Source organism: Tachypleus tridentatus, chromosome 5 (assembly GCF_004210375.1).
Source record: "Tachypleus tridentatus isolate NWPU-2018 chromosome 5, ASM421037v1, whole genome shotgun sequence".
Taxonomy (NCBI): domain Eukaryota; kingdom Metazoa; phylum Arthropoda; class Merostomata; order Xiphosura; family Limulidae; genus Tachypleus; species Tachypleus tridentatus.
In genome coordinates this window covers 11,010,550-11,033,407 of record NC_134829.1, presented here as the reverse complement: position 1 = coordinate 11,033,407, position 22,858 = coordinate 11,010,550, and the positions used below count along the sequence as shown (strand labels likewise).

The 22,858-nt window shown below is 32.5% G+C and overlaps 1 protein-coding gene across 3 annotated transcripts in view; it reads left to right on the top strand.

The window, feature by feature from the left end:
* Window positions 1-22,858, top strand: part of LOC143250500 (amidophosphoribosyltransferase-like) — a 49,076-nt gene that overhangs the window by 16,097 nt on the left and 10,121 nt on the right. For 2 of the 3 annotated variants that reach the window (XM_076501126.1, XM_076501127.1), the window contains 4 exons: window positions 2,840-3,110; window positions 8,149-8,401; window positions 17,507-17,737; window positions 18,019-18,146. In XM_076501126.1, coding sequence (XP_076357241.1) covers window positions 2,840-3,110; window positions 8,149-8,401; window positions 17,507-17,737; window positions 18,019-18,146 — 883 coding nt within the window. The remainder of the gene's footprint in view (window positions 1-2,839; window positions 3,111-8,148; window positions 8,402-17,506; window positions 17,738-18,018; window positions 18,147-22,858) is intronic. The other variant, XM_076501128.1, reaches the window with a different exon arrangement.

Below are 22,858 nucleotides of genomic sequence, written 5' to 3'. Positions count from 1 at the left end.
ATATTTGGGATTAAAAAAGAAAGCTGTCACTCTACTTGTTCACATATTTATGCCAGTCAACAAGGGCATCATGTGTACATACTAGTAGGAAGGGTTGTTGTAACATAGTACTTCCTGTACAAAAAAGGAAACATGACCCTTTCTGCTGGCTAAAAGTTAGAAGTGAGAGCAGTTTTTAGTCATGTCCTTTTATACCTGCACCTGAGAATAATATTATTGTGGTCAGTATATAATATCATGTTTTCTCAATCTGATTCAACTTTTGGAAAGTTTTATTCCCACAGAATTTAATGCCAGCTCTTTGGTTTTCAAAACTAGATCATTTTGGCATCAAATTTGAACTGACTGCTACATTCTGGTAATATTACAGCATCTGTATATAAGGATTTGCAAAAATTATTCAAAATTTACTTCTCTATTCAAGTATCGAAATAGTTATCTACTATAAGTTCTTTTATAAAGCATTAGTAGTGAGTAATTATTCTAGCATAAAATAATTGTGTATTAAAAATTTTGAACAGAGAACAAGTGATGATTGACTGATATTGAGTTAAATGTCCATTAAAGATTTTAGAGGAAAATGTTAGTAGTGACTGACTCATTATGCTGATATGAAGTGAAGTTGAATGCCAATCAAAGATTTTGGAGGAAAACATTAGTGGTGACTGACTCACTAAGGCTGTCCAAATATATATATTAAAACCCTTTCACTTTCAGCCCAATTGTAGATGTTAGTCTTGCCATCAACACTGAAAATTCTACATGTTCAAAAGTCTACCAAAATTTGAAATTTTGTAATTGTTATTATTTTAATTAAAATATTATGAAAAGTTGCTTTGTTTTTTTTTATCAGATTTTTAAATTTTTAATGTATAATTTGAATTCAGTATCAAAATATTCATTGAACCTTGTTTATTCAGATTGTTTAATGAACAACTGATTGGCCTGTTTTGAGGAAAGATCAGAATATATGGTCAGTAGGAAAACCTTCACCTGAACTTGTTTTCAATACTACTTATTCAAACTCTGGATGAGGAAGTGGTGCTTATGTGCAGTTAGAAACTTTGCTTAGAAAAGTTGTTTTATTTTGTTTGCCATCATCACATAATGGAAAGTGTGTGTGTTTTTCATATAGCAAAGCCACAAAGGGCTATCTGCTCAGCCTAACGAGAGGAATTGAACCCCTGATTTTAGCGTTGTAAATCCGGAGACATACCGCTGTACTAGCGGGGGGCCACATAATGGAAAGAATTTTGTGTATAGTTTGACAGAAACTGTTTGGTACAATATCCAGTCCAGAATCCTGAGTTCAAAAGTTTTATGAAATCTTGAAGAATTCCTAAAGAACAATCAGCTTTTAAGATGCTGCATAGCTCTGATCAGTGAGAAATTATCAGTTTTTTCTGAGAAAGATTGACTTTATGCAAAACTGACAAAAAACTTTCTGCCTTGTCACTGTTACTGAGAATGTGCCAAGTTGATGTTAATTATTGTAGGAGAAACAGCACCTCATGAATTGCACTGGTTACAGCCTCATGCATATCATTATGCCCAATGAGTGGCACCTGTGTGTTATTGTGCTAAGATATTGATCATTTGATGTATGATCACTTAAAATGGACATGTTGTACTGCATTTACTTGTTTGATGCATTCATCTACACTAAAACTTGTTTTTCCACAGTTTCTGCTGCAAAATTTCCTTTCAATGATCTTCAGCTATGAAATGATTTGAATTTATATAGCACAATTGCATTGAACAGCCACCTTTGATACCTAATAGAAGTTTCACCTTTTGTACTTTTCTCTAACTTGGTGTCAGATCTGAGAACCAAACTGCTTGTCATTTGATCAAATTTAAGGATGAAAAACCATTGGAGTTATGATTTTTCCACAGTTAGCTTCATCAAGTAAATTGTTATAATTGATAACACAAAATCATGACTTCTATTCAATCTTCTTGGTATTGACATTAACTGGTTATGTCACCAACACAATGAGCTTTTGACAGTGATTTCCAGGAAGCTGCCTTGCTACTTTGCCATATCAAAGTGGTAAATGATCTTTCTGGAAGAGTTGTCAAGCTCATCATAGACTTTACAAACACCATAACAAAAAATAAATAGGAAAGGCATTTCATGCTGCGAGCATTTGAAAAAATATTATCTTAATGTCCTGGATTTCAAAAATATGTAAATTGTTGTTTTCTGTGAACTTCTTATTGTCTTAACCATTCTGTAGTGTGACTTTTACATTATTATTTAGCTTGAGGATTAAATTGAATATTGAATATAGAAAATATTATTTTTCAGTATGCATTAATGCTCAAACAAGGCTGTGGTCAATTAGAATGATTAAAACAATAGGAAGATGCCCAAGAAGTGTGTGTTTTTTTTGGAGGACCTTATTGATGAACAATTTTGACATGGAATTAATTGTTTATTAAAGATTTTGAAGGAGAGCACTTGTAATGACTGGCTTCTTATACTGGTATGAAAATGTCCATTTTAATATGTTGGGAAATAGCAATAGTAATGACTAATTGTCATACCATGAATTTTATGGTCTATCAGTGACTAGGGTATTATTAAAGTATAGAATTTAATGTTTTTTTGTTTTGTTTTGTTTTTAGATCTACTAAAAATTATTACAAACTTTTAGCTCATCTCTTGACCAATTTAAAATCTAATTACAGTTTTGGACTTGGAAGGTCAAGCCTTTTGATTGATGTATTTGACCATGCCATGTAATGGTTTTAAAATGAAAATATTTAATGCTTAATGCTCAATGAGTAGTTTAAGTGATCCTTTATTATTATTATTATTATTATTATTATATAGAGGACAAGAAATGGCAGGTATTGTCACCAGTAAAGGAGAAAATAAGAAGAAGTTTGCTGTACACAGAGGAGTGGGAAATGTTAGCCAAGTCTTCAGTGAAGACCACTTAAGGAACTTGCATGGGAATTTGGGGATTGGTCACACTCGTTACTCTACCCATGGTGGGACTGAACACCAAAATGCTCAACCTTTTGTAGTCTATACTTTACATGGATTATTAGCAGTAGCTCATAATGGTGAATTGGTCAATGCAAAAAATATCAGAAACAAGGTTAGTATATGCATGTACATTCACACTTATGTAAGTTCAGGTGAGATATTTTATTTATGATCCTTTTTAAAACTGTTGGCCTGAAATAAAAATGACCATCATTCACAAAGTAAAGCTTTAGGTTCCCACTATCTTGACTATGAGAAGTGTGTTTTTTATATATTTTTTTATTTTTATGCATCCTGAGTACAATTATCACACAGAACATGCACATATACACACTTCTGGTAAATTTCATAAAGAGAAACCAACATTTTAGAAAATAAAGTTCAGAGACAACATGAATGGGTAGTGAAAGAAACATATATTCATGTATCTATGTAAACTATTTGTACCTAATGATGACATAAGCTTGTCAAAGCATTCTACATTTGTAATAGTTTTTCACTAACTATTCCAACCAACTCTAAATTTTAAACACATAATAAATTTTGACATTTTCCTTAAAGTTGAAGGTGAAGATTTTTTTCATCTCTGTAAATGCAACTGTACCTTTTGACATGACCTATGGTGGTAGGAGTTTCTTTTCTCCATGCAATTGTCTGGAATAATTAGTGCCACTAAGAGTAGCATATCTAATACATTCATCTGACATGTTAATCTCATGTGCCTTATGCACTTAGAATTGTATATCTGAGACATTCATCTAGTGTGACCTTTGCCACTAGTGGTTGTCTATTTGACTTGCTCATCTGGTGCAACTAACACCTATTTGACATGTTAATCTGGTATGTTCAGTGAAATAGATTGTCTATCTGATACATTCATCTGGCATGAGCTGTGCTACTAGAGGTTGCCTATCTCGGGCATTGATCTGAAGTGACTTGTGCCTATAGGGCTTACCTATCTTAGACATTCATCTGACATGATCAATTTCACTAGGGGTTATCTATCTGACTTGTTCCTCTGGTGTGACCAGTGCCACTAAATGCTGCCTGATGGACATGTTATTCTTATGTGACCAGTACAACCAGTGGTTGCTTATCTGACACATTCATCTGGCATGAATTGTGCCACTAGGGATTGCCTGTCTCACATGTTCTTTGTATGGTGTGACTAGTGCCACTAGGAATTCCAAATGTGACATGCTCATCTAACATTACCAGTGCCATTAGGGGATACCAGATTTGTTTATCTGGTGTGACCAATACTGCTAAGGTTACCTGTCTAATATGTTCTGATATACCATACATAATGAACATGTTTCAGAAACAAAGGTGACTGAAATTAACTTAACAAGCTTTAATCAGTGTGCATTATTTTTTTCATCATGATATTTACAGTAATTTATTTCTTTTCCACTAATAATTGTCTATAGAATTGACCTTGTGTGGTTTCTTTATGACGTCTGTCTGTTCTGTTATATTGGGCATTGGAATCTAGTTCTGTCTTTTCTTGTTACAGCAAATATCAGAATCAAATTTGATCCTATTTATGGTTTGTTTTATCTGTCCTATGAAAATCCTATGTTGTTTGTTGTATTTGTAACTTCCATCTGAATCTTGTTTTGTGTATCCTGTATTTTTGCGTGTGTGTTTTTTGTTGGTTTTTTTTCTATTGGAATCTTGTTCTATCTGTACATTTATTTAAAACATAAACATTTTATTACATACACTTCTTATATTTCTCTTATGCAAAATAAACTTAAGATTGTTTAACTGTGAGTGGCATACTAGTATACATTATGTTAAATGCATAAGTCTATTTGGAATTATCTTGGTGTATTTCTTGCACTGAGAGAGTTGGACTTTTCCATGTTTCATCACTTCCCTTTTTCAACAGATGCTTGGTTTTTGTTTCTCTTTTAGGCACTAACTTTAACTTAACCTTTCACTTTTTTAAGCTACATGCCTTTCATTGTATTTAAGTCAAGCAGTTGGGCTAACTGCTAATTTGTCTAACTCCCTCTTTATTTTTTTATTGAAGAAACTCCTTTATCTTGGAATATCCACCCATGGCTACAAGCTTCTTAATATTCCTAATGTAGTCTCTGAAACATGGCTGATCAATATTAGATGTTTGAAAGAAACAGAGCATTATAATTATCAAATACATCCCTCCCCATTTATTTTTAACAAATTTCTGTACAAATTATATAATGTTAGGTGTGCCAATAACTGGCTATCTTAAAAATAATGTACTGTTTGAAACATTTAATTTCCTGTCTTATGCCACTTCATTTGTTTAAGAGTTAAAATAAATAATTTTGTTTTAACCCAATTAAATACTTGGCAATACTATTTGTTACTTGCACTGAAATCTTGTTTTCTAGTTCTGTTCATGATGGTTAGATGGAACATTTCCTCTGTTTATGCTTGGTATAAAAATTCTGTTTTGTGTGTTCTACTTCTATCTCCCACTGGGATATTGATTTATCTGTTATGTATATAATAATGGAGGAATCATACTCTTTCTGTTCTCCTTACATATGACTGTCAGTAACAGACACTAGTAGAATAATGATAACCTGAATTTGATGCCAAGCACAAAACAGAGGAGTTAAAACATGATTCCTTTAAAAAATACGAAATGAACATACAAATAAAATTTCAGTGACAACCATATGTAAGGAGAATGGAGAAAGTATGATTTCTCCATTATCATATACATAACAGATAAAACAATATTCCAGTGGAAGACGCAAGTAGAACTGGTGTCTTAATGTAGTGGTTCTATTTGTTATTGTTAGAGAAATCATTTTTTCTCTTTGTATGCCTGACATCAGATTAATATTTTGTATGTTCTAGTGGTTTCCATTTGAATCTTCTAAAGTTTTGTTTATGATTGTTAGAGGAATCATTTTCTGTATCCTCCATTTGTACTAAGCATCATAATTGGTTTTTGTCTTTCTATTTGTGCCTGCCACTGAAACTTCATTGTACCAGTTATGTTTGTGATTGTGAGAGGAACAATCTGTTGTCTCCTCTGATTGTGCTTGACATCAATTATATTTCATCTGTTCTGCTTTTATTTTCTATTGGAACCTTGACATATCAGTTCTGCTAATGATTGTTCCAGGAATCTTTTGTTATCTTTGTTTGTTCTTGAGATTAGAGTTATGCTTTGTCTTTTCTAATTGTACCTCCCACTAGAATCTTTTTTATTTAGTTCTGTTCATGGTTGATGTATAAATTATTTTTTTGCATCTACTGCTTTTAGTTGACATCAAGATCATATTTTGTCTTGGTTTATTTCTGTCTCCCACTGTACCTTTTATGCAGTTTAAACAGTGTCACGTATAATAGAGATGTCTCTCCACGCTGGTATTATACCTAGGAGTGGCCTAACAAGATTTCTTTGGTCAAAAGATGTGATAAAGAAGTAGTGCAGTGAAAATAAATAAATCATACTAAGTTCAAGTTTTCAAAACAATTTCCCACAACAGTGTATGAAGAAGACAGTTATTGTTTCTGTATTTCCTAGGTAAGGTATTTATTTATTGTTACTTTCTTTAGCTGTATTAATCATACTATGTAGTATACTGAATATCATTATTTTTTATTTTGTTTTTAGCTTAATATTCTAGGAGATGTGGGGTTAATTTTGAAGAAGATTCAAACTTTTGCATAAGTTTGAATTTGCCAAATATAATTATTTGTTCTTGTTCAAAAGACAAAATTATAACTATCTCTCAGCTCCTAACTTAAATTCTGTCTTAGCCATGACTCCTATTCTGTGTGATGTTTACAACATTTTTTTCATTGTATGCAGGAAGGTTCTTCATGTCAGATCTACAGCTTGTTCCCTATCCTTTATTGATATCCCATTTTTCTTTAACTGGTACTTTGTATAGTTTTCTCATACTCAAGACTACAATTGGTGCTTTGAATAAATATCTTGAACTGATTTATATATTTTAATAAATCCCTAACTTTGTATGAACACCATATTTTACAAGTTATAGGAACAATTAGAGGTAGAGCAAACCTTTCAAATTTAAGCTGTTTGTGGGCTCTAAATCATACTTAGACTTATGGAACAAATTTCATTTTCTGCAGTGCTTTGTCATACTCATTCTTTTAAACATCCATTTTCCATAGTTGTCTGGGTATATGTCTTTAGTTGTTCATTGCACATCCAGTCCCTATTATTCTCTAAGAATGTTTCCTTGATTATTCAGGATGGTATACCATACAGTGTGTCAGTGTTATAGTTTGTTTCTTATTCCAACATCACCATCTTTAGAAGTAAAGTGCTTTTCATTCAAATAGTATGTCATCATGATGTGTGGGGAAGAGATAAACTGAGTCAGTCCTCTTCCTATTGCAGAACTTTTTCAGAGTGTTTTTGACTATTAGTTTTCTATCTGCTGTGATTGCAGGTAACATAGCAATGTCCTGTTTTTTTACTGTGTATTAAAAACAATTTGTCAAGAAAAATACCATCACAACTGAAATGTGTGTATTTTGCACTGAACTCAATAACAAGTTTTAGCCATAGCATCTGTATTGCTTTGAGTATCATAAAGATGCAGGCTGTAAAACATCTGATTAAGTAGTTGACAGTGGCCAACACACAAATTTAACTTACCACAGATTGCATCATGTAGTCATTTCTTGTATCATTTGGCACATAATGGCTATACAGTATGTCTTTGAATGTCTATGTATTTTCTTTCAGTATTAGAATATCTTAACATCTGGTTGTTACCTTGAAATTTGTTTGTTTAACTAGAGCACCAATGGCATTCCTTGTAATTCACCAATGCTTAAATTTGAATTAGATTTGGGTACTGGGAATATCAGCACAAGATGTCAACATCATTCACACTGTAGAATACGTTCTGTTGTTTGTCTTTCATGTAATCCTTTAAATAAGATTGGAGAAAATTATGAATTTGATCTTTTTTAAAAATTACTTTGAAGATAATGTTTATTGATAGTTTAAGCAATCCCAACTGTTCATCAGCTTATTTTAATATTTCTTTAAAAACCTTGTGTTTCTAGTCAATATTTTAATTTAACTGAGCATTCTCAAGCATGGATTTCTTCATAAACTTTTTTTTCATACAGTAAAGTTAATTTGATATTTGTTTCAGATTCTTGAAAATGGCGTTGGACTTTCAACAGGGTCTGATAGTGAACTAATAACACAGATATTGAGCATGCCCCCACCAGAAGGTGAGCCACATGGTGCTGACTGGCTAGGCAGGATTCAGCATTTGATGGCATTGACGTTAACTGCATATTCTCTAGTGATAATGCATGATGATGTGATATTTGCAGTCAGAGATCCATTTGGAAACAGACCCCTCTGTATTGGAGAACTTTTGCCTCCTAGAGTTATACAAGGTTATTTTTATTACTGAAGATTGGGCATTTACATATAACTGATATTTTTCATAGTATGATTCCAAAAGTTCAGTTTTCATTCATAATTTATTTTAACACAAATTGTCACTTTGGAAATGCTACTTTCTTTCCCACAGAACAAATTGCTAATACCTAGCATCACTGTTGAAAAGCTTTGGCATGTGTCAATCCTTTGAACAAAACTTCCACTCCTACATATAATAAAATGTACTGTGTTGGGATACAATACAATCAGCATTTAAAACAACCCACCTACCAACAGGAGAGTGACACACGTTCCATGTACATTCTTCTTCTTTAGCACTTTGTATATACTAGTGCAAAGTTCAGTCATGTTCTCTTTTTCATTTAAGAATTGCAGAATTTTTGCATTTATTATTTTTAACTTTTAGTTAACATTTGAATATTTTTATCCCCATTTTCATGATTTTGAGAATGTACAAATATGTTTCACTTAGACTGTGATATGAATTGTCTTTTTTTATATTAATTTGATTTCTTCTCTTAATCAAACCAGATATTTTGAGACCTGTATTCCAGAATTTGTGATATGATTATTTTCATGGGAATGCTCCTCAATATTATTTACCCAGTGTTTAGGTTTAGATCAGTGGTTCTAAACCTTTTCTGACTTGTAGCACAGTACGACAATCTAAAACTTATTGTGGCACACTTGGAAAGCCTTAACGTAATTTTTGGTTACACATTATACGGCAAGCATTAAAAGCCTTAGAACGAAAATCATGGTCGTGAATATCATTCTAAGGCTTTTTAACGATTTTGTGGTACAGCAGAAAAATCAACTTTTTATTTTTACATATGTTTTCAATGTGACGCTTGTGCCTGCTTCTGAGAGCAAGTCAAATTGAAGCGAGGCTTTAACATAGACAAACAAACTCTCATTTCATCATCGACTGTAAGAAGCCTCTCTAATTCTGGCATTAATTTCAGTCAATGCTGAAAATCCAATTTCGCAAAACCATGAAGATGCAAATGAAAGCAGAACTTCAACTGAATATCATTCTAAGGCTTTTTAACGATTTTGTGGTATAGCAGAAAAATCAACTTTTTATTTTTACATATGTTTTCAATGTGACGCTTGTGCCTGCTTCTGAGAGCAAGTCAAATTGAAGCGAGGCTTTAACATAGACAAACAAACTCTCATTTCATCATCGACTGTAAGAAGCCTCTCTAATTCTGGCATTAATTTCAGTCAATGCTGAAAATCCAATTTCGCAAAACCATGAAGATGCAAATGAAAGCAGAACTTCAACTGCTTTTGAAATGATTGCAGCATATGAATTTTTAATGGAAATCCAAAACTCATCCAAGCTCTTTTTGGGAAACAATGACTGATAAAATGTGTCATTTCATAAATCAATGAGTTGTTCTTCCTCCTCAGTTGTAAGATTTGTTGTCTCATTGATTCCGAATGGATAGGTCACCCACTTATATTCGTCGACAGCAAGTGACGGGAAGTAATGTTTTAGTGCGGACTGTAGGTTGCTTAATGTGTTCAAAATTTGGGGACAATTTTTCTTCTATGACGGACATTTGTTAAACAGAAGGAAAACAATCAAGGATTCCTTTTGAGATCTTATTCTTCTACGGCATCACATTTTCATCAAGGGCCTTCAGTTTGGACATTGCAGTAATAATGTTTTCAGATGATCTTTGGAGACTTAAGTTCAGAGAATTTAATTTGTCAAATGAGTCGGAGAGAAATTGAACCTTCAGCCACCAGATCTAATCATGAAAAGAAAATTCAAAACCTGCTTCCTCAACCTTCAAGAAAGAAATTACTTCAGTTTTTAGTTGGACAAGATGCTTTAACACCTTTCCTTTCAAAAGCCATCAAACTTCAGTGTGATACAGAAGCTTTTTGTAGTCTGAATCCATCGCCTCACAGAGAAGAAAGAAAAGTTGAGATTGAAGTGGCTGAGACTTAATGAAATTCACCACTTGAATAACTTGATTCATAACAGACTGCAAATCCTTTGCGCAAAATTGTGTCATTGGACAGTGGAACTTGCTTAACCTTTTTGGCGGCATCTGTTCCAATCATAGTTTCAACGATGATTGCTAACGCTTGCGCAATGACTGATTCAGCCTCCGTATGCACTTTCTTGCATTTTTTCAACAATTGAGCAACCTTATAACTTGTAATCAATTCTTTTTCAGGCAGCTTCATGTAGTTCACAAGCTTCCTTGATTGTTCATGTTGTTGAGCCACAAGATTCTCGAAGTATTCTTTTGGTTTATCCTTCACAGCTGAATGTTTTGTTTCCAAGTATCTCTTCAGTTTGCTAGGAACAAGCGTCTCGTTTGATAAAGCTGCATTGCAGAGTAGGCAGAATGGTAATTGAGAATGTTCCAATTTCAAAGCAATAAAACCATATTCAATGTATTTGTTTTTGTTCTTTCATTTGATTCCTTGCTTTTGATTTGACACATTCTCCTTTGCAGCACCAGACTTACTTAAATATTCTTCCATGGATAATTGATAAAGCTAATTCATACACAATAAGCACAAAGTTCTGCAGTTAATATAAAATTCCTATCTACAGTGTAGTAGCTGTAGCTTGCTACAGAATGAGAACGTGTTCCAGAAAGCAGTTTGATGCATCACTTATGACGTAGGAAGCTCTTGTTGTGCCACAATTAAACTAACAGTCGAACTGTTGTAGTCGAGAATGAAATTTAAGTATGAACTTCTCGGTGCTCGAGTTCAATGAAAACCATAGAATGTTTTGGAAGGTTTGAGAGTGTCTCTATAATAGCTTTTTTTAACTGATGTGTTCGACTTGATTGTAAAATTCCAAGAAAGTTGAATGTGTTTCAAAAACACTGCGGTACACAGGTTGAGAATCACTAGTTTAGATAGAAGCAGATAATGAATCTCAATTTTGTCAATACAAAAATGACCAAAGCCAATATACTTTGTAGCCTTAGCAGTGTGTATCTTTGTCTGGGTTAATCCACTCTGTTTCTGTTTGCGTGTTATTTGTTTTGTATTCTTTTCAATTCAAATTTTTTTTATTGCTCTTCTTTAAACACTCAATTGTGGTTTCTGCTTCTTCATCTCTTTGTAATCCTGGAGCTTCTTTCTTGGAAGTGCCTTTTTTATGTTAGCCTTAGACCATGATGTTCCATGTCTTCATCTTCACATGTGGCTTTTCTCTGGTCCCTTGCAAGATGTCCCCCACTGGTACAGTGGTAAGTCAGGGTAAAATCAGGGGTTCAATTCCCTCAGTGGACTCAGCAGATAGCCCACACACACACACACACACTTACAAGACAGGTAAGTGGTTTTCACAGGGTAGTTGCCTCTTGTGCTTGTCCACTCTTGTCAGTCATCCACCTGAGCAATTTATCACCACAAGTGAATGGTTTATTAGTGCTAGTTGATTTGCCACTTCCTTTCTGTACATCATTCAGCACTTCTTTTTATCTGGGTTTTGAAGGTCTATCCTATTCATTTTTATGATAACTGAGTATGAATTAGTATTGTTGACAATCTTCTATCATTTTCCTAACCATTCTTCTTTTTTTTGTTCTTATAGATTTATTCTAAGCCTTTTTAAACAATGATCTTTCTCATCCAGTTGAACCTTGACCACTTGCTCCCTGGACAATCTTTCTTTTTAAGATTTGTTTTCTTTCACTTTTTTCTTGTTGATTACAGTACTTTAAAATTTTTCCTTGAATGCTTCTCATTTTCTGTATCACAGAGACAAATATATTTTATTCCCAGACTCCCCCTTGGGCTTCTCCGAAAGATGACTGTATGTTTTCTCAAATCATCTCTTTTATCTTGTTTGGGAACTTGGCTGTTAATTTACTCTCACTGCTCCATATTGAGGCAAAAGACCTTTTTTTTTCCCCTCGTGGGATTACTTTTATTTTTGTAATTTATATCTTTTTCCACTCTGACTGAGGTTGACAGTGGGAGTAAAAGGAAATATGTAATGAACATAGTGCTGAATAAAGAGCTTGCACAGAAAGTAATTAAAGTAAAAAGTATAAACTACAGAGCCATAATGGTAAAGATATCTTTTAATCATGGAATGATGAACTTAATATGAATGTATGCTCTCCAACAAGGTGGCTAAAAGGAGAAGGAACAATTTAAGGAAGATCTTGAAGAACTTGTCAGTAGCATACTATTAACAGAAAGAATTATAATTGGAAGAGATATGAATTATCTTACTGGTGGAAGACAGTTGGTTTTCAGTGTGCATGTAAAACAAGGGTATTGTAAACAAAATGAAAAGGGGGAGAGGATTCTTGAATTGGCAGAAGCTTTAGAATTATATATTGTTAATACTGGATTCCAGAAAAGAGAGGAACACCAAAGTTACATATAAGAATGATCAGATGCAAGTCAAGTTGACTTTGTGTTTGCCAGGCAAACAGATAGAATGAAAGAATATCATTAACTGTAAAATGATACTCGGGGAGAAAATAATGAACCAACATAGACTGTTGGTAATGGTATACAGATATAGAGAGAAAACTGAATCAATGAACTCAAAATAGAAGTTAAAATCAAGGTGTGGTAATATAAGAGAGATAACTTCAATAAATTCAAAGGATTGGCCAAATGGAGACAAAATGCAAATGCAGATACAATGAAAGGAAGGAGATCTGGATCAGGAATAGCAAGCCATTCAAATTCCACTATTAGAGGCAGTTGTTAAGATTTGTAGAGTATCAAAAGGAAGTAAAGAACAAAATAAAGATACATGGTGGTGAAATAAGGAAGTACAGGAAGTGATAAAGGGGAAGGATGCAAGGAGAACTTGGAGAAGTAAGTGTAATAAAGAACCAAGTGGGTGATATGCTCCATGAGATTTTCCTTTCTACTGCTAAATTCTGAGAACTGGGTTCATTTTCTTCATTTCTTTCTTTACACTAGTTTCCACCATCATCCATATGGAATTATAGGTAATTGTTTTGTGAAAGGGTGAGAGTCATTTCTGAATTTAACATTCTCATTGTCTGCATATGTATTTTAGATGAATAATGATCTCTTCACAGAATCACAAACTCTTTCTCCCCACTTTCATTGTGAATATTTTCCCTCACCAAATTTTAGCTTTTGATATGCAAAGTGTTCAAGTGAAGCAGCATTTGTGAAGACGTCTGGCTCTCCTATTGGTAGGAAGCCATAATCTAATGCTGATTGCATTAAATAGTGGTACAGCATAGAAGTAGGAGTTGCATTAAAATGTTTAATGCATGCAAGAAACCTTTTGGGCAGTGGTGCAAGTTATTATATATTTGTTCTCCAAAGAAGTGAGTACCAATTCGAGATATATTTTAGGTAAATAAAATGTTAATTTTGTAAAAGCAGATTTATTTAAAATATAAATTTCCAAAGAATGTGGTCAGCAACAAAGTAGTTGTTTCATATGAATATTATTTATGTGTAATATACTGTAGTACTTAGTGCCAGTTCTTAGTAGCATAGTAATTAAAAAGTTCAAGTTATAGAATTGGTTGAACAGAATTTGTGGAATCCATTATTGTTGTTATTAATTTATATTGGGTATGATAAAATGCTTATATATAACTATGAACTACTCAAAAGTTTTATTATTAAAATTATTCTTTGACCAAATGGATAAAGAACTACAATAAGAGTTTGTTTTAGGAACATTCATTTTTTCAACAATGCAATTACTGAGCAATCTCAACTTTACAATGATCACATTGTTAGGTTAACATTTGGCAAGAAAATTAAAACGTTCAGTAATTAGTATAGATGCTCTCTTGCAATTGATCCACTCTGCATCTGTGGAACTTTCTAATTGGAGATTAGATCGTCTTTTGAAGGGATCATCCCACATTATTCTATTAAACATAAAACACGCTGAGGTGGGGCATTAATATATCTCACATCTATGGCGTTACAGAGTTGTTGTATGGTAATTTTATAATGAGTTTTGTATAATTGCTAAGGTTGATTCTTCAAGATACTCCATTACTTTCATGGCAGCGCAACCCCAGTTATTAACCTGTATTGGTTCGATGAAAGGCTAAATAACTGTGTCCATTACCATGATAATATATTACTGAGCAAGAAATCTATTTCTCCATCCTAGAATAAGCTACTTGAAAAAAGAACATATTCATTAGTGTAATAGAGTTATGAGGATCAATTATGTAATATGAAACACTTGTAAATTAACTACCATTTCCTCATTAATATCATGATGGTAATGGACCAGATGAGGATCAATTATGTAATATGAAACACATGTAAATTAACTACCATTTCCTCATTAATATCATGATGGTAATGCACCAGATGAGGATCAATTATGTAATATGAAACACATGTAAATTAACTACCATTTCCTCATTAATATCATGATGGTAATGCACCAGATGAGGATCAATTATGTAATATGAAACACATGTAAATTAACTACCATTTCCTCATTAATATCATGATGGTAATGCACCAGATAGTTTTGCTCAGGTAAAAACAAACTATTGATAAAGGAAATATTTGAATACTTTACAAAGAAAAATATTCATCCAGCAAAATAGTTTATCACTAGTAGGTTCCTGACCTTTTTCACTGGTTTCAGTTGTTTATGATGTATTCAAAGCCATTGTTACAAATTATAATTTATCTCAGATTAGTCTCCAATTTATTATGTTATTCAAGTAGCTGGAAATTTTAATTTAAAAGTTAATTGAATATCAGTGTGTCAAATTTATATTTGCCAACAAGATTGATACAAACAACAATACAATTTATAATAATGATTATTAAAAAATGATTTATATGTAACAGTTTTACAAACTTGCAGACAATGCTGAGTTTTATATCTGCTTTGGAACTTAATCTTTTATCAATGGATCACAGAGAGCAATGTAACACTACATTGATACACAGGTACACTTCACTTGGCAGGAATGACCTTACTAGCTCTATTCTTGTCTAGTCTCATAAGTTTCTCACTGTTGAAGCTATACAATGTCTTTATGGAAATACTAATATCTGGAGTTAATTCTATGATTTTGGATGGTTTGTAATGTTCAAAATCCTTCTGGCCAATTATCTGTAGTTTTACAGTTAATATGCATTTATCACAATTATTGCTTTTGAGGCTTTATATTAAATGACTGTAGTGACTCAGTAATATTATACTGTTTCCCTGCATGTTGTGATGGTTACCTTTTATACTCATTAGGTGAGATTCTCAAATTCAGTTGAACCAACAATACTGGTATTTATATAGATGGATATAGTTGTTGATTCTTATGCTCAGGAATCTTCTACAGAATTAGAAAATGGTGGGACTTTCATAATGCACTTTTAACAATACAAATTACACACATTTCTAAATATATATTTGACTAAAACAAACATTAGTATTAATATAACAGTAAATTCTTTAAACCACTCACTTAGTTCATAACTAGAAGGTACCTGGTCTTCTGTATTTTCAGTTATTCACTATATAACGAGTTAATTACTATTAAAAACAAGAATTACTTTGTCTCTAGGATATGTTCTTGTTTTTTGATTTTGATTGTTCAGGTACACTACTTGTTACTAGCAAAGATTTGATCATCTTCCGATTTAATTTTTCATAACTTAAGTAAATGACAGTTAAACACCATACACACAGTTCGTCACTAGGATATGCCTCATCTCTGTTGTCTCACTTGTTCAGTGTGATGATTTAAAGAAAGTTAAAAGCCATAACCTTACTTGTCATTAGAATAAGTCTGATATTTGTCTTTGTTTTCAAACATGTAAGAGATTCATGATATTGTTCTTTGATTCCAATTCTTTAAGGTGTGATGTCTTTGTTCTTTGATTCCAATTCTTTAAGGTGTGATGAGTAAATGGAACACCACACACCATACACAAGTTCACTAGGAAAGCTCTGATCGTGTTCTGTTGTTTCAGTTGCTCAATATGTGATGATTTAATGACATCTAAATATCATACACATAACTCATCACTAAGATAGGCTAGGCTTGTCTTTTGGTTTCACTTCTACATTGTTTTAAGAAATGATAATTACAACATCATATACATTTTAAACATCATACATGCAGTTAAACCCTAAGCTTCAAGCCTTGTCTTGTTCTTTTGCTTCAAGAGTTATGTATTTAACATGTAACAGTGATCACATACAATTCATGTAGTTCATTGATAGAAAGGCAACACTTAACAGAAAACAGTTTTTCTTGCTTCTTTTTAATTTAGTTCCAATAACATTTACTATAGGTATCAACACAATACATAGCTGTTTAAGACATCCATTCTCACCATCAATTTTGCCTCCTTTACTGACATAAAGTGAGAGTTTACAAGTACAAAATCCTTAACAGACAGAAGACACAATGAGGGTGTAAAGAAAAAAAGAAATAATTAGTGGAAGGATTATATGTATACATAATGATCAGATTTCAGTTGTGTACCAAAACTTCTATTTTGTATACTTTCACTTTTTTCTTTCTTTAATTGTATTTTATTTTTCTTTCTCACCCTTACTTGCTTTTGTCTACTAGTTTGTTTATTTTTTTATTTCTTAAGTGTCATTTTTTGCCATTTGTTCTCAATACAGTGATATCTTTCATAAATTGAAGAACATGTAGTGTTTCTGATCAACTAGAATTTCTTTCCACAATTTTTTTTCAAAGCTAATTTAGAGTAAATGTTTAATATTTGGAGGAAGAGTTATTCACACTTTTTTTAAGTTTGTAATGAAAAATTTGCTAGAAGACTTTGGTGATTTGGAACCATTGTAAAAGTCTTTAGAAAATTATGGCCATACCAATAATTGAAAAAATTGTGTACTGGCTGTTTCATGTCTTTCAGCCTGCACTAGCACGTATAGTGTAGTAACTTATCCAAAGGAATAAAACATATTACTACTTGATCTCTTCTCAACAAGTAAAATACCATATCAAATGTACTTAAGATTTTCTTATGGACAGTAATGTGAAATTATTTGATCAGTGAAGAGAAACTTTTAGATGTACATCATTTATACTGTTAATAATATGTGTAGTTTTGGTGTGTAAATTACATTTGAATATACTACTTTTAAGAATCAAACCATGGTGATTTTAAACCAGAAGGATGGATAGTAAGCTCCGAAACGTGCGTCTTTCCTTCAGTCAGTGCTAAACTTCATCGAGAAATTGAACCAGGAGAAATTGTTCAGGTGACAAAACATGGCATTCAAAGCATTGGTATTGTCAGCCGACCTGATAATAAACTACCTGCATTTTGTATATTTGAATATGTGTACTTTGCAAGACCTGACAGTATTTTAGAAGGTGAGAATTTTAGTTTTTATTGTTTTCTTTATGTAGGGTTTTAGTCCTGCCTTATGCAGAAAAGTGCATTTAGACAATGTTTAGTACAGTAAAGGCTTATAATAGAATTTCAAGCTTAATGTTTACAAGCTTTATATTTGGCTTACTGTGTATAAATTATTGTATTTTTTTAACACAACTGATTTTTAGAATATCAAAGATTGAACAAATTCTTGTTAATAAAGATAGTGACATTTTTTTTAAATTTTTGTTTGTATAATTAATTCTGTGTTATGTTCTAGGACAAATGGTGTACATGGTCAGGAAGGAATGTGGACGACAACTAGCTCTTGAGGCTGCATATGAGGCTGATATTGTCAGCACAATACCAGAATCAGCAACTCCTTCAGCTCTGGGATTTTCTGAAGCGGTAACAAAGTTGTCATGAGAAAGTTATTAACAAAACATTTGAAGCATAACATGTTTTGGTGTAGGGTATTTTTATACACAAAAATAAAAATATTCAGTAGTTTTAAAATTAACTGATGGATGTCAAAATGCCTTAGTAAAAATAGTGTTATTCTTAAGAAAGGATTTTGAAATTACTCAAATGAAACATTATCATAGATAGACTTCTGATATTTGATTGACTTTAAGTAAGTGCTGCTGCCTTAATCAGATGTAAGATATTAAACATTTAACAAGTGTACATAAACCTACAAGCATGTATAGATTTAGCGAGAGGGAAGAAGTTTGATGAAATTCATAATTAGGCTGAGGTTTCAGTGAGCACAAGATCATGGAAACCCATAAACAAATAGAAATTTTAGTAGATATGGGTTTCAATGTATTTTTAAAGTAAAAACTTATTGATATCATATTATCTATCTGTCATAACTCTGGGCATTGAATTTAATGTTTCTTCATTTATGCTTAGCCTTCATTGTTTTTATGCTGAAATTTTAAGTAAAAATAAATATGTGGAAAAAACTTTTATTAAACCAATCCTTGCCTCTGTGAACTAACTGTTGCTAAGACGTTTGGTCCATTGTCAGCAAATTTCAAAGGAAAAATAAATATTGTAGATACAAATTAAATAGGTAAGTTGTCCTCCCATATTTCTTCCTGACTCTGTACCCCATTTGTCCTAGTACATCCCACACACTTAATTATATTATTAGGAAGTTTAATGTGAGTTTTGTACATATTTTAAAAAAAAAGCTAAATCTTTTTAATGGAGGGATCATTTCATGTCAAATCAATCAAAAAACATTCAGAACCAAATTCTAGATTGGAATCTATTCTGAATCCTGAGATATGAAAAGTCAAAATTTTACCTGAACTAAACCTTTAGAAATCTTCTCAAAACTATATATCATTAATTAACGTCTGTATAAAAATGATTTTGGAGTCAATTTGTAACTTTTTTTTCTGTCTACAATGTGTATTCAATAATAAAAAACATATATTTCAGATTTTCTTTTCCTTTTATCCAAGATCAGGCATTCAATGCAAAATGAAATGAGATGATTTTTTATGCATTTGAAAGCCACTATTTTTCTGCAATTGACTAAAATTTAAGAATGGGACTTCTTAGAGTTCAGAACCTATAGCTGAATTCTGGGATTAAGCTCTCTATGAATGATGATGATATTAAATTGATAAAGTATATGTAGGATAACTTTTCACTGTCATTCAGCCAAACTTAACCTAGCCTAGGAGTAAAACATGATTGACTTTTCAAATTTATAATTTGTAAACATATACACCCTTAACACATTTGCAGTTACAGCTGTTTTAACTTTTGTACTAAGCTGCATTTGTTGTTGCTAAGGTTCTAACATTTTAACAACAGTTCAAAACAGTCATATGACATAGCAGTATTTACAAGTGGAATAGCCAGTACTGGATCAGTTAATCATTAATTCTCTATAATTGGGTTTTTCACAATACCTATGATGAAAATAATGCCAAGAAATCTTCTCGTTTCAGATGTATCAGTTGCAAACCACCAGTGCATTTGAGTTTTAAGTGGTTTAGCTTCAAGAACTATTAAACAAACCTATTTGTGTCAGTGACATTTATATCCACAACATCTTTTATCAGAAACAATTTGAAAATGTCAAGTGGAATGGCTCTGATAGCATAGGTTGTATAGTAAAATAAATATCAGGTGGACTAATGTGTATAGCTTGGACAGTCTGCCATGTATCAAGTGATACGAGTACTCCAGTGTCACTAATGGTGTCTAGATCAGCAACACTGTCAGCTACAGATGGGTCAGGTTGAACATTTACCCATTCTGTATGATCAAGGCCTCATCATCAGACATGGAATTAGTTGGTTCATAATTACTGTTTCTATCTACATCCTCCTCCTGAAATGATTAAAATCAGATTCTTATAAAATACTTTCAGTTTTACTCGGATTAAAATATTTGCACAACCATCTTGTAGCTAAAATGATTACAAAAGAAAACCACTGCAGAAATCTTGAGCCACTTGGTTAGAAACTGTAGGCAAAAGGGTCAGCAGTAAATTTACAGATTTACAACCCTGAAATCAGGAGTTCAGTTCCCCTTGGTGGACTCGGCAGATAGCCCAATGCAGCTTTGCTATAAGAAACACAGACACACACACACACACACACACACAAAAGCAGAACATACACAATCATTGTACAGTGCTAAGTGACTGTTTATCCTTAAGGTTGCACATAGTTATAGCCCCTTTACTGATTTATTTGTTTTTGCATCAGTAGCGCCTATCAGATAGAATTAACACATGCTTCAATAGGAAATTAGCAACGTGATTTCCTTCCATTTAAGTAAGATTTCATTTTCCTTCCAACTTAATTGATAAATATATTAGAATATGGGCAGTATGAATTAAATATTTGTGCATGCTAGACCTTTTTATTGTTATTAATTTAAATGTATGCTCATTTCTGCCATTTGCTCTATTGTTTTTTTCATCACAGATAAAAATAAAATATTACTTTTTTCATGATAATTTTGCAAATAAATGGAAATCAAGGTTGTGCTGCTGCAAATGTCATTTTAATTAATGAACGCTGCAATGTTGAAGGAGTAATAGATGAAACTACTCCAGAAGCTGTTAAAAATTTCATGATTGATTTGAGAAAGTGCTGTAATTGATTTGGTGATCATTCTTATCAGTGCTGCATCAAAAGTATAAATGGTGTCACTGATGATCAGATATTTGCACCAGCTTAAATGTATTGTTGGGTCATGCCTTGTGTGAAATTTGCAGAAAAAGATAAGGTGAACACCAGTACCAAAAAAAAAAATGGAACCAGGAAGTGTCTTCGACCTTGCCAGTGAGTGAGACTTCTATTTCTAATTCTGATATCTGTTGTGCAGAAGAGTAGATGGAGGTGTCTCTTGTAAATGAATCATCATTTACAAAACTCCCATAAAAAGAAAAACTTTAAGAACTAGAAAATGTGGAAGGAAAAAGATCAAGAAGAGTGAAAAAAAACAATAAAAGAGAAGATAAAGTACTTACTTGAGAAGAAGAAGAGAGGCTTGCTGGTTTAATGGGATCATCATGGATTTTAAACAAAAATTTCGAGAAAGTTACTCAAAGAATGAAAAACTCAAAATAATGTCAGTTACGCTAAAGTTGTGGTCCATCAGACTACTTGTAAGAGGAATTTGGAACTGCCTACCATATGATTTAAGCTGTTCATCAACTTCAATAGCAGAAATGACAGACTGAAATCCTATGGTAGGAAATATTTTGTCAGAAGGAATTGTAACTGCAGTAAGAAACTTTTAAAGGAGGGAAGATGTAGCCATCTCTGTATATATATAAATTCTTTATTTCAAGCATGATAAAAATAAATAAAATTTGCATTCAAAAGCAATTAATGCTGTGTGACTTGAAAGAGGTGAATTTTTAAAAAATTAGCACTCAGATGTTGAAATTGGGTTTTCTAAATTTTGTAGAGCTGCAACCAAAAGAATCTGTTCTTGGTGGAAGTAGTAGATCCCATACAGTATATGTGTGTGTTAGCAATACTTCAAATTGTCAAAGTTATGATAGCAGGCAGCAAGAAATTAAGTGACCAAAATGGTTGACACATCAATAGTTTGTTACAACTATACACTTGCATGTCTTTGGTATGATCCTATTTTATGAAATGTACAATGAGGTAATGATAGTATTGTATATGATTACAAGGAAGATTTAAAAGTATCTTTATAACAAGTATTTGATCAAGCCTTGGTAAATAGTGAAATCCAGAAAGTGCAGATCAACAGACCAAGCCATGTTGGAAAAAGTGATTTAAATAACTGAAGAATTTGTCACCATTTTTATTCATCAATTTGAAGCATACTGATGTCATGATTTATTGCAAAAATGCAATATAAGCATTAAAAAAAAAAAGACAAGGAACAGTTACAACCTAAAGAAGCAGTAATAGTGGTATGAAACATTTCTGAAAATTAAAGTTCTCAAATAATTTTTTTATACTTGTACTGTCCTCTATATGGGCAAAGTTTTGCTTGCCACTAGTCTTGAAACTTCCACTTACCTTCACGTTTTCATATGAGGCAGTTGTACAATAGCATGCAAGTGAGTATGCAACAACCCTTGACCAAAATAGTGCAATACAACTCCTAGCACAGCTTGACTCCCTCTGCAGCTTAGTTCAATTTCATTTCTCAGTTGTTATTCATGATGATTAGACACTGTTTTCACTGAAGTTTTCCTCATAAAATTTTGATCAGTTACTTACTTTTTGGCAAACTTTTTTTAGTGTGTTACGTTTCAGTTTTCTGACTTTCATTTGTACAGGTTAGTATTATGTGTCTTTTTTTTTTTTCTGATGTTTCTTCTATTATTGGTCCTACAAAAGTTGTCCTTACTTTTCCTACCATGGCTTTGGGTCCATATTTGTAGGCAGATGACATTATGGTCTGCCTTGATTCATCAGGAGTTGGTTACATTCTTGAGTGCTTCAGATTTGCCTAAAGATTATCATCCTTTTCTTTTATGGATAAGTAAACAAGAAAACAGTGATTGGCCTTCTTCAATTCACGGAGTCCTACCTATTTCTTCAGTGGGTTTTCACTTTTGGCCTGTGGATGACCAGAGAGATATTACAGAGGTTTAC